The following is an 11,666-nucleotide window of genomic DNA, read 5'->3' as shown; positions in this document are numbered from 1 at the left end:
TCAGGGATTATTGTGTAGTCTCACAAACATCTGAAATCCAGAGAAATCTAGTCATCATCTTACTTCTTCCAGATCCCCCCCCAATCTCCTTAGCCCTTTTTGTTGCTTTTTTTTTTATTGTTTGTTTCTTGTTGTTTTTGAGTCAGGAGTTTCTCTCTGTAACTGTCCTGGCAGTCCTAGAACTTGCTTTGTGGTTCAGGCTGGCCTTGAACTCACTGACATCCACCTGCCTCTACCTCCCAAGTGCTGGGATTACAGACATTGCCACCACCTTCTGGCTATTTTTAAATTTTTATCTATTTATTTATTTTTACATGTATTAGAGTTTTGCCTTCATGTATGTCTGTGCGCCATGTGAGTGCCCATTGCCAGAGAAGGGTGTGGGACATCATGGAAATGGAGTTACAGACACTTGTAAATTGCCATATGGGTGCTGGGAATCTAACCATGTCCTCTGGAAGAGCAGCCAGTGCTCTTAACCACTGAGCAATCTCTCTAGATCATTATTTTTGTTTTATTATTGTTGTTGTTGCTATTGTGTTGACTTTTTTTGTATGGTATGGAAGAGACTTATTATAGCCTTAGCTGGCCTGGAATTCACTATCTGGCCAGGCTGGCCTTGAACTCAAAAAGAGATCCATCTATCTCTTTCCCAAGTGAGTGCTGGGATTAAAGTCAAGCATCATCATTCCCCACTTTGTTACTGGTTTTTAAAAAGCCATTGAGATGGGCAATGGTAGCATATGCTTTATAATCCCATCACCTGGAAAGCAGAGGCAGGTAGACCTCTGTCAGTTCGAAGCCAACCTAGTCTACAGAGTGAGTTCCAGGACTTCCAAGGAGTATTTCTCAGAGAAACCCTGTCTCAAAAAAAAAAAAAAAAAAAAAAAAAAAAAAGAAAGAAAGAAAACAAAAGAAAACTGACTAAACTGACTCTCCCCCGCTGTCATAGATTCATGAGTGTGATGAGCCTGTCCTATCCAGAAGACATCGTTTAGCTCTAGTCTCTGAAACTTGCCCAGTGGTTGTAACACACACCTTTAATCTCAGTACTTGGGAGGCAAAGGCAGGTGCATCTCTGAGTTCAAGGCCAGCCTGGTCTACAGAGAGTTCCAAGACAACCAGGGTTACACAGAAAAACCCTGTCTCTAAAAACAAGAACAAAAACAAAAACAAAAAAATTTACTAACTTCTGTTCTGTGATCCCTGAGGCCTGGGCTGGGTGTTATGTATTACCCCATTTGTGCCTGAGCACTCCAGTGATACTCAGTCTCTGCAAACAGTATTGGATTTGTTTGTTTGTCTGTTTTTGTTTCGAGACAGGGTTGCCTTGTGTGGATTTGGAGCCTGTCCTGGAACTTGCTCTGTAGACCAGGCTGGCCTCGAACTCACCTGCTTCTGCCTCCTGAGTGCTGGGACTAAAGGCATGCGCCACCAATGCCTGTCTTAAGCACAAGTCTTTTTGCTGTTGTTTTTAGACAAGATCTCTTGTAACCCTGGCTGGCCTTGGATTTACTATATAGCTGTCTACGGCTAGCCTGAACCTTCTCATCCTCCAGCCTCCACCTGTCAAGTTCAGAGGGTTATGGAACTCCATCTTCAGAGGCTCTGACACTCTCATCTTTCCATTGCAGGTACAAGGACACAAATTAAATTCACTTACACAAACACACAACTTTAAAAACAAGATGGGCATGGTGTTGATTGCCTTTTAATCCCTACACTTGAAAGGCAGAGGCAGGGGCAGGAGGAGTTTTATAAGTTTCACCCTGGTTTACTTAACAAATTGGAGACCAGCAAGGACTACAAAGTAACATCCTGTCTCAATAACAATATTGACAATATGAAAAGGGCTAGAAATATGGGTAAGCAGGTAAACACATCTTCAGGACAAGCTTGATGACCTGTGTTTAATCCTTTTTAACCCCAATAGTTGTTCTCTGGCCTCCAGATGTGCAGTCTGGCATGTATGTGCTTGCATGCACCCACATACATACATACACAACAATAAACAATTAACAAATAGGGATTGGGGTGCAACTCACTTGGTAGGAGTACTTACCTAGCCTTGGGTTTGACTGTGGTGGCACAAACTTGTTACCTCTGATCATGACATGCTGGAGGTAAGAGCACTGCCTGCTCTTCTAGAGGTCCTGAGTTCAATTCCCAGCAACCCCACATGGTGGCTCACAACCATCTGTAATGAGATCTGGCCTGCATAGACACATGTATACATAAAAAATAAATAAAACTTAAAATATATTTAAAAAAAGAAAAATCCATAATCATCTTTCTGTTGTTTCTGAGACTGGGTTTCTCTATGTAGCCTAGTTGTCCTAGGACTCACTCTTTAGACCAGGCTGGCCTCAAACTCACAAAGATCCACCTGCCATCGGCCTGCTGAGTACTGAGATTAAAAGCATATACCACCACTGCCCAGCCAGTTGAAACTTCTTACTCCATCCGGCTCTGCAGCTCCTGCATCAGGCTGCAGCCCACTTACTAGTTTGAATTGGCCCCTTACACAGGCTATTCCTTTCTTCTCTAAGCCTTTTCTCTGTATCACTGATGACTCAGGGATCTTTCACCTGCCCCTTCCTACTGGATAATTTAAAAAGTACTGCAAATGATGATGTGTCTCATACAGGACATAAATCCCTTGAGCTCAGGGCTGGAGAGATAGTTAAAGCAGATCTGGGTTTGATTCCCAGCATTGTTCTGTAAGTGTCTCCTCAAAGACTAAAACTGAAGAAGGCTCAGAGATTAAGGGAACCGTCTGCTCTTACAGAGGTCTTGAGTTCAATTTCCAGCAACCATATGATGGTTCACAAACATCTGTAGAGATCCTTCTTCTGACCTGCAGGAACACATGCAGACAGAACATTGTACACACACACACACACACACACACACACACACACAAAGACTAAAGCTTTCCATCCTTCAGGGAAGCTCCTTAAACAGAGAGGCAAACAACAACAAAATAGCTTGAAGGGCTTCCTGAAACTAACCAGATTCACCAGGCCCCTCTGAGCAGGAGTAATCAGAGCTCTATCAGAGCTTAGGGGCAAAGAAGACCCTCAGACCAGAGCAACTGCCTAGAAGGGGTTTGTAACAACTGAGGCACCTGGGAAGGACACTCTCCAACAAGTTGAGCTGCCTGCATTGTGCTCCAGGGTCCCAGCTTTGTGAGCTGTCACCCATGCTGGGATGGACCTTGGTGATACACCAATAAAACTCATTGGCTCACCAAGTTGGTTATTAGCAGTATCTGTCCCCAGGAAAAGCTTCTTCTGGCCTGCAGGGATACATGCAGGCATAAATCTTTAAAAAAAAGTATGATACTAATTAAAAATAGATGGAAATTTAGAATGGATACTCTGCTATATTTTTATGTATCTCTCCCTTCCCAGAAAGGGTTTTTCCTGGCTGTCTTGGAATTCCCTCTGTAGATAGACAAGACTGGCCTTGAACACAGACATCCACCTGCCTCTGCCTCCTTCTACATTGTTTTTGTTTTTTTTGAAACCTGTATTGCTTTGGAGCCTGTCCTGGAACTACCTTTGTAGACCAGGGTGGCCTCAAACTCAGAGATCCGCCTGTCTCTGCCTCCTGAGTACTGGGATTACAGGCATGCACCACCTGGTACTTTTAACTTTAAAAATTGCTTTGGACTAGCAAGATACCTTATTAGGTAAAGGTGTTTGCTGCCAAGCCTGAAGCTTTGAGTTTGAGCCCTAGAATGCACATGCTGGAAGAGAGCTTGTCCTTTGACCACCATACAGGTACCAAGATATACAAAATAAATCAACGTAAAGTTTTTTTTGACATTTATTTGTATATATGTAGGAGTGGTGGTTTTTTTTTTTTTTTTTTTTTTTTTTTTAAAGCAGCGTTCCTAGATATCCCTTTTCTTCCTTTTTTCTTTTTTTCTTTTTTTTTCTGAGACAAGTGTCCTCTGTGAAACAGTCCTGTCCTGAAACTCTTTGTAGACCAGACTGGTCTTGAACTCAGATCTCCTTTCTCTGTCTCCCAAGGGCAGGGATTAAAGGCACAAGCCACCAGCACCTGGCTTGTTTCTTTTAAAACATCTGAGACAGTGTCTCACTGTGTATGCCTGGCTAACCTAGAACCCTTCATGAAGGCCAGCTAGCCTCCAACTCAAGAGATAGGCCAGTCAGTCTCTCTCCCAAGTGCTAAAGGCAAGCATCACCATGGTCTGCTTCCCATAGGGTGTCAAAGAGACATTTGGGGAAGAGGGAGAGTGGTGGTTGGTTGGAGAAGAAACCCAGGGTTTTAGCTTTCAAGGAAGCACTCTACAAACTCAGCCACAGCCCCAGATCTGTTCAACCAACTAGTGCATATAGCCCACCCACACCCACTCAACCCAGAGGAAGCCAACATGAAGGCACAGCCGGCTTGTGGCAAGGGCGGGGAATCATGTTTGTATACTTGGTCAGATAGCCCAGAAATAGGTAGTGTCTGCTGGGTGAGTTGATCTGAGGCAAAGTTGTTCTTGGTGAATACTAGCATGTTGAAACCCATGTGTTTGTTTTTGAACTTTTTTTTTTTTTTGTGAATTTCACATCATGCATTCTGATATCCCCAGTCCCCTCGAAAAGAAAACAAAAAAAGAATCTTGCAGCAGTAGTGTAGTCCATTGAGTCTTTTTTTTTTTCCCTCCTAGCCTGTCTTACATGCTTTTCTATTTGAAGAGTTAAACCCCCCCACCCCCCAAGGGGTTTCTCTGTTGAACAGTTCTGATTGTCCTGGAACTAGCTCTGTAGACCACACTGGCCTCCAACTCACAGACATCCGCCTGCCTCTGCCTCCCGAATGCTGTGAATTAAATAAAGGTAAGTGCTACCACCACCCGGGTCAACTGTAAAATCATGATGAAATAATTTGGGCTGTGGATAGTGTCACAATGCCTGTAATCTTAGCACTCAGGATGAAGGAGAAGGATTGTTGCAAGTTTGAAGTTAGGACTACATAAGAGCTCACCCAGTGTCTTTACTTAATAATGAGTTTAGTCCTACAGTGAAGAGAATGGACTCTGGCAAAGTTTTCTAACTTCTACATGAGTCATGACATGTAAGTAAGTGTAGACACAAAATAACAGTGAACAACTAAGTAAATGTACTAATTTTTAAAAAGAGCTTCCTTACAGGATACAAAGTCCTGAATCAAAGGAAAAAAATGTTTTGGCTTTGAGACAGTGTCTTTGTTGCCCCTAGTTGTCTGGGAACCTGTCATATAGACCAAGCAGACTTCAAAAGAGATCTGCCTGCCTTTGCCTCTCAAGTGTTAGGATTTAAGATGTGTGCCACAAAAGACTGCTTTTTAGGAGGCAGTGTGTATGTGGGGAACAGGGTCTCTATCTCCTGAACTTTGTTAAAACTCATCTTCTGTTGTGCTGAGATCCATTGAACTTTGTTTTTATTTTCAGACATCATCTCAGGTAGCCTAGACTGTCCGATTGTGACAGAGCTGAAAATGACTTTCAGCTTTTGATCTGTCTCTAACCTGAGGACTGGGACTGCAGGTACAGGCTCACTGGGATGCTGGTTGGGGACTTGTATAAGTTAGGAAGTTGTTTACCAGTTTCATATCCAGTCCTGACTTTGTGTTCTCTAAGACTAAGATGAGCCTTAAAGAAGTGAAAACAAGGGCTGGAGAGATGGAATAAATCTTTAAAAAAAGGTGAAACAAGCCGGAGTCTCTGTCTCACACAGTTTATTTAACAATAGGTAATAAGAAATCAAATTTAACAGTCTATACAGTGATCCAAAGTTCATATTTATAAGTAATCAACTTTAATTGCATGATTTACAACAGTTGAGGGTTTTTGCTTTCTATTTTCAAGTTTTACAGAAAGTGTATGTGTGGGGGCAGAGTAAGGAAGAAAGCAAGCGAAGAAACCTCGGACATTTGCATGTTAAAATCACCCCACTGGAGTAGTTTCTTACCCTCTTTTTAAATTTTTTTCCTTTGTTAGATGTAAAAATAACAAAAAAAATTCTCTCAAGAAACAGAACCACAATATTATAATACATCAATTTGGCAGCTGCCCCTGTATATTTTGAAAAAGTCATTTTTTTTCTCTACATGTACAAATTATCTTAATACTTGAAGTTTTACGCTCAGACTTATGGAATAGAAAATCTTCTGGAGCACAAAAGTTGACTTGAAGGGTGGAAAGAGGCTATTTTTTTTTTTAAACATTTTTAAAAGAATGAACATCTTTGCACCCAGAGAAAAAAATTGGTATTTTAATATATTTATATATATTTATATATATATATATATATATATATAATTTTAAGTAACATTAACCCCTTTCGTCCTCTGGTTTTAGAAATGTTCTTTTTTAAATTCTTCCATAAAGTGAGGAAAATAGGGAAAATGTCAACCATCTGCACCAGTAAATAATAACTATTAATATTACATATTTTCATTAATTTAAAAAAAATAATAAAACCTATTGGAGGTGCAAGGCAGGAGCATATGGTTGGCTTCAGACCTCGGTCGCCTCCCAGTGCACACTTGAACCACACACACAAGGGGGGAAAACAGCTGGGGTAACCAGCCATAACAAAAATATATTCTTTGTAATCTATTATCCCTCAGGTTCATCTGGCATGTTTGCTTGAAACCACAAACGGCTACTGCACAGTTTTTACATGTTCCAAGGAAAATTGTCTTTTAGGCTAAGAAAGATTCAAAAAAATTGTTTTCAGTACAAAAAGTCTTGTTAAGAGAAAATAATTTTTTTGCTCCCAAAATACTACAAGGTGTCTCTAGTGTATGTCTAGTGTACTCTGTGAGAGGTTTGAATTCAAGTCTGCATTATCGGTGCTCAGTCCCAGGTCCGTGGCGCTTGCACCGTGGAGGTTTGCCATGCCTGGATTGCTAGCGAGCTGTGAAAGCATTGAATTCTGGTCTGGGTTGGCAAAATGCCCTTGTTCCATGGGGTTGGCAGCCTGGGCAGCTACCAGTCCAGGATGTGGGGAACTGGTCTGTGGAGAAACATGGTGTGGAGAAGGCTGAGGCTGCATCCTCGGAGATGGGCTGGAATGGGGGGGTTGAGACTGTGGTCTCGGAGAAGGGACAGGCTGGGGAGAACGCACTTGATTGGAGAGAGAATTAGGGATCTGCTGACCTTGCAGGTGTGGGGACTGTGCCTGATTTGGGAGCATATGCTGCTGTGGACTCATAGGGTTGGGCTGAGCGGGAGACCCCATCTGTTGCTGAAGAAGTCGCTGCTGATAGGCCTGCAGACTGGCTCCTGCTTCTGCCCCTAAAGCCTGGGAGAGCTGGCCCATCTGTCCCATATTCCCTTGTTGCATCTGTTGCATGTGATGCTGCATCCTCTGCTGCTGCTGCTGCTGCTGCTGGGGTGGGTAGGCAATTCCTTGGGGCTGCTGGAACTGGTTGTGGTTGGCCATGCCTGGGCCAATTCCTGGCCCTGCTCCCTGCTGTTGCATCATCTGTCGTCTTAAGATGTCTCGGAACTGTGAAGGCATGGCATTGTGATTCATGTTCATTTGTTGAGCCTGGGGGCTCATTCCTCCCATGGGTGGCTGGAGCTGCTGCTGGGGCTGCTGCTGGGGCAGGCCAGCTCTCTGGACACCTGCCTGCATAGGATTCATATTCTGCAAGGCTGGGTTGGAGTGGACACCTTGCTGACCAGGCATGGTAGGTGGCTGTAGCCCTGGCTGTCCCTGGGGCATGCCAGGCTGTCCAGGGAGAGGTTGTGGATTAGAGTTGGCATACTTGGCAGCCCGCTGCTTGATAAATGCAGCCAACAGTTGGGGGTTGGCATGAAGGATACTAAGCACCTGTTGCTGCTGTAAGGGAGAACTGGGAGACCTGAGAGTCCGCAAAAGATTTTGTAAGGCTTGTTGAGACACAGTGCCTGGTTTGAGAGGGCTCACACCTACTTGGCCCAATCCTGGCTGTGGAGCCATGTTCAAGGGCTGACCATGCTGGGACACTGACATCATGGCAGGCCTTGGCATCCCTGACTGCATCTGCTGTGGCTGAGGCATTCCTCCTTGGGCCCAAGGTGGCTGCTGTTGCATTCCTGTGGGACCTATTCCTGGCTCCAAATGCACACCAGGACCTCTGGCCATGGGAGGTGGATTCATGCCCATAGGGGCCATGGGTGCCATCTGGGGCATTTGGTGCTGGATTGGCCTTTGGAAAATTTGTACATGAGCCATCTGGCGCTGTGTCTCTGCTGCCCTCTGAATCTGCATTGCCATCTCTACTGCTGCAGGTGGTGGCCCTGGAAGGGAGGGCTGAGCAGGCTGAGGTGGGGTAGGTGGGGTCACTTGGCCCGCTGCCTTACCCTGGGAAACAGAGCCGGTAGTTTGAGTCCTGGGCAAGTAGGGTGGCATATTGTTGGGAGGAGTGGGCTGAGGTTGAGAGGTGGGTTGGGGCTGGGGTGTCTGTGGGGTTGCTGGCTGTTGGCCAGTTGGGGTGGTTGGAGTAGCAGGAGTTGGGGACGGCAGGCCCTGCTGCTGACCCGCCACACCAGTCCGTTGCATGCTCGCCATCCTCCTGCGGAGCATCTGAGCCTGCTGGAGCCTGTGCTGCAGCTGTTGTTGCCGGAGCTTTTGTTTGATGTTGAGGCAGAATGGCACTGGGCATTTGTTCTCCTGGCAGTGCTTGGCGTGGTAGCAGCAGAGGGCAATAAGCTGTTTGCAGATGGGGCATCCACCATTGGTTTTCCGTTTGCAGCCTTTGGTGTGCTGTACAACCCTCTTCATCTTCTGGCAGGAAGGCAGGGAACAATTGGCATTGCGGCACTGGCAGGCATGTACCAGAGACTGTATGCATCGCTGGATGCTCAGACGTCGAGAGTCTCCTGGGCTCTGTGTGGCTGCTGCTTGTTGGTTGTTGCTCTCGTCATCTAAGCCAAGGCCTAGTTTCTCCATTTTGTGGTCATGATTTTTAGTGTTATAACAGGTGATACACAGGTCATAATCCTGGAGGAGGAAAACAAAGGTTGAAGGTCAGCTCTCCAACTGAAATAATTCAAAAAGCATTTTATATATTTTGCTTTGGGCTAGAAAAGTTCCTTTTATAAAAAGACAAAACCGTTCTCTTCAACTGTCACACCCCAAGAGGGCAGGTGTTTAACACACATCTACATCACAACTCAAATGGGGACCAGGGTGGCCTGTTCTGCCCTTCCCACAACGTGGTACCTACCTCACACACAGTGCAATGCCAGCGTGTCTCCACATGGTGCTTGCATTCGTTGCAGGTGTAGACAAATCGATCTTGACTCTGCGTATGCAGCTCCACTAGCATGCACATGGTAGACCACTGGGCTCTTCGGAGTGAAGAGAATTCCAGGTGCTTATCCCTTGCAAGGGTGAGGAATGCATCTCTACCATCCATCAGGTCACAGGGGATGAGAGGGTCAGGGTCAACAATGGGAGGCAGGGAATTGGGAGCAGGACAAGCGATGAGGCGGATTACAAAGAAGACCTGCCAAGAGATAAGCTCAATGTGACTCTGGAACTACAATGCTACTGCAGCAGAAACCTAGGGACCACAGCAGGATGAGTGAGTTCAGGGTTAGCTGAGAAGCTATATTCCCCCGCCTCTTATCCTTGTTCATTTTGAGACTGGAGTATAATTAACCTAAAACTCAAGCTGGGCAGTGGTGGCTCACACATATCATCCAAGCACTGAGAAGGCAGGAACAGGTAGATCTCTCATGAGTTTGAGGCCAACCTGGTCTACAAAGCAAGATAAAGATACCATGGACCGTTATTATAGAGAAAACCGATCTCAAAATAATAAAAGGGATGGGAGGGGTGGTGGGGGGCCATGGGAGAGAGAACTAGGATCAATATGCAAAGTAAGAAAAAAAAAAAATAAATAAAAAGCAAAACACAAAAACAAACAAAAAAACCCAAAACGAAAAACAAAGGAAAAGAACCCTTAAAACCAACAAACCAACATCCTAGCCTGTTAGTAACATCTTCAAATAAGAACAGTCTAGGGCTAGGTGTGGTTGACAGAGACCTTTAATCCCAGCACTCTGAAGTGAGAATCAGGTGCTTGCTGTGAGTTTGAGACTAGTCAGTCTCATCTACAGAGTTAGAACCTGTCTAAAATAAACCAAACCAAGTAACAGACTAGGTCAAGGCCAGAACACACACAGTGACTCGTATACTTTAAGATGGGATCTGTGGTACACACTGAACCTAAGTATAAGAAAGTATTCAGTTAAATCTAAACGGAGATATTCTGCAAGACCCTGGCCTGGACTAATCAATCAACATGCCCATACCATGTTAGATAGCTGAGAGCTGTTCAAAAATGACTGCTGTGAAGATATAACAACTCAACACAATTATAATCAATCAGCTCAGATGTTTTTCTTGGAAGGTACTTGCTAAAACACAGACAACAAATAAATAGCAAATGGCATAGAAAGTCTACCCAGCTTTTTCAGTTATCAATTTAAAAGATGTGTGTGTACACACTTTAGATTTATGTGTATGAGCGCTTTGCCTGCATGTATGTCTCTGAACCATTTGTGTGCTTTGTACTCAAGGTAGAAGATGTACTGCCATGTCTCCCTGACCTCTACTCTACGCTAGTTTTGGAGAGGCTTAAAGTCTGTATAAATTGCCAGATAGTGGTAGTGCATGCATTTAATCATAGCTTAGGAAGCAAATGGATCTCTATGAGTTCAAGGCCAGTCTGGTCTACAGAGTACAGAGTGAGTTCCAGGACAACCTCCAAAACAATACAGAGAAACACTGTCTCAAAAAAAAAAAAAAAAAAAAAAAATTTTTTTTTTTTTTTTTTTTTTTTGTTTCCTCAAACCAATTCTGCCCTCATTTTCAGCAACCTGGAGCTCTCATTATTACAACGTCAGTTGGGGTGAGCAGTTTTGTTAGAACATGGCCTGCCACACATACCCTTCTACCCTGAAGGCTGCCTCTCACCTCTTTATGCTTTTCCATGGTGGCATACAGTTTTTGAGACAGGTCATTAGACACATTGGGCATACCAGGCTTCTTCTTATTGCCCCTACTCAGGCTGCTCTTGTTTTTGCTGGTTTTCTTGTTGTTCTTCTTCTTAGCATTTTTGCTGTCTCCTTTTGCTACCTGTAGTGCAGCATAAACGAGAAACGAAAATGTTTAGTAGTTAGGATGGATTTAAGAGATTCTTTCCTTTGAAACAGGATATTATACTCTTAACCTGTGAGCTGCTCACGTCTGCTTTTTTTTTTTTTAAACACACAAACTAATACATAACTACTCTTTTATGTGTATGTGTGTAGCTGTATGAAAGTTTGTCACCCACAGATAGGCGTTTTTCCAAGGTTGTTTAATGATTCCAAAACTGGAGTGATACAGCCAGTTATGAGTTTCTTGCTGTGGCTCCAGGGAACAGTACGGAACTGGGGACCTCTGAAAGAGTATCAAGTGCTTGAGTACTGAGCTACCTCTTCTAATTGCCTTCTAGTAAAGATCCCAAGCTTTATTAAAGAAATTAAAACTTGTAAACTTTATCTAGAAAAGCTCCACTTTAATGGGAAGTGGTAGTAGACACCTTTTAATCCCAGCACTTGGGAAGCAGAGGCAGGTATTGGGGGCCAGTCTGGTCTACAGCTAGGACTATATGGATAAACC

At 44.1% G+C, this 11,666-nt stretch overlaps 1 protein-coding gene across 2 annotated transcripts in view; it reads right to left on the bottom strand.

Annotated features, from left to right (window-relative positions):
• Nucleotides 1-5,719: 5,719 nt before the first annotated feature.
• Ep300 (E1A binding protein p300) overlaps nt 5,720-11,666 on the bottom strand; it is a 66,660-nt gene continuing 60,713 nt past the window's right edge. For both annotated transcript variants that reach the window (XM_051189443.1, XM_051189442.1), the window contains 3 exons: nt 10,977-11,138; nt 9,220-9,501; nt 5,720-8,993 (listed from right to left, as the gene is read on the bottom strand). In XM_051189443.1, the coding sequence (XP_051045400.1) occupies nt 6,801-8,993; nt 9,220-9,501; nt 10,977-11,138 (2,637 nt within the window). In that variant the 3' untranslated portion in view covers nt 5,720-6,800. The remainder of the gene's footprint in view (nt 8,994-9,219; nt 9,502-10,976; nt 11,139-11,666) is intronic.

This window comes from Phodopus roborovskii, unplaced genomic scaffold (genome assembly GCF_943737965.1).
Source record: "Phodopus roborovskii unplaced genomic scaffold, PHOROB, whole genome shotgun sequence".
Classification (NCBI taxonomy): Eukaryota; Metazoa; Chordata; class Mammalia; order Rodentia; family Cricetidae; genus Phodopus; species Phodopus roborovskii.
The sequence above is the reverse complement of the archived record's forward strand: the minus strand, read 5'-3'. Positions and strand labels throughout refer to the sequence as shown.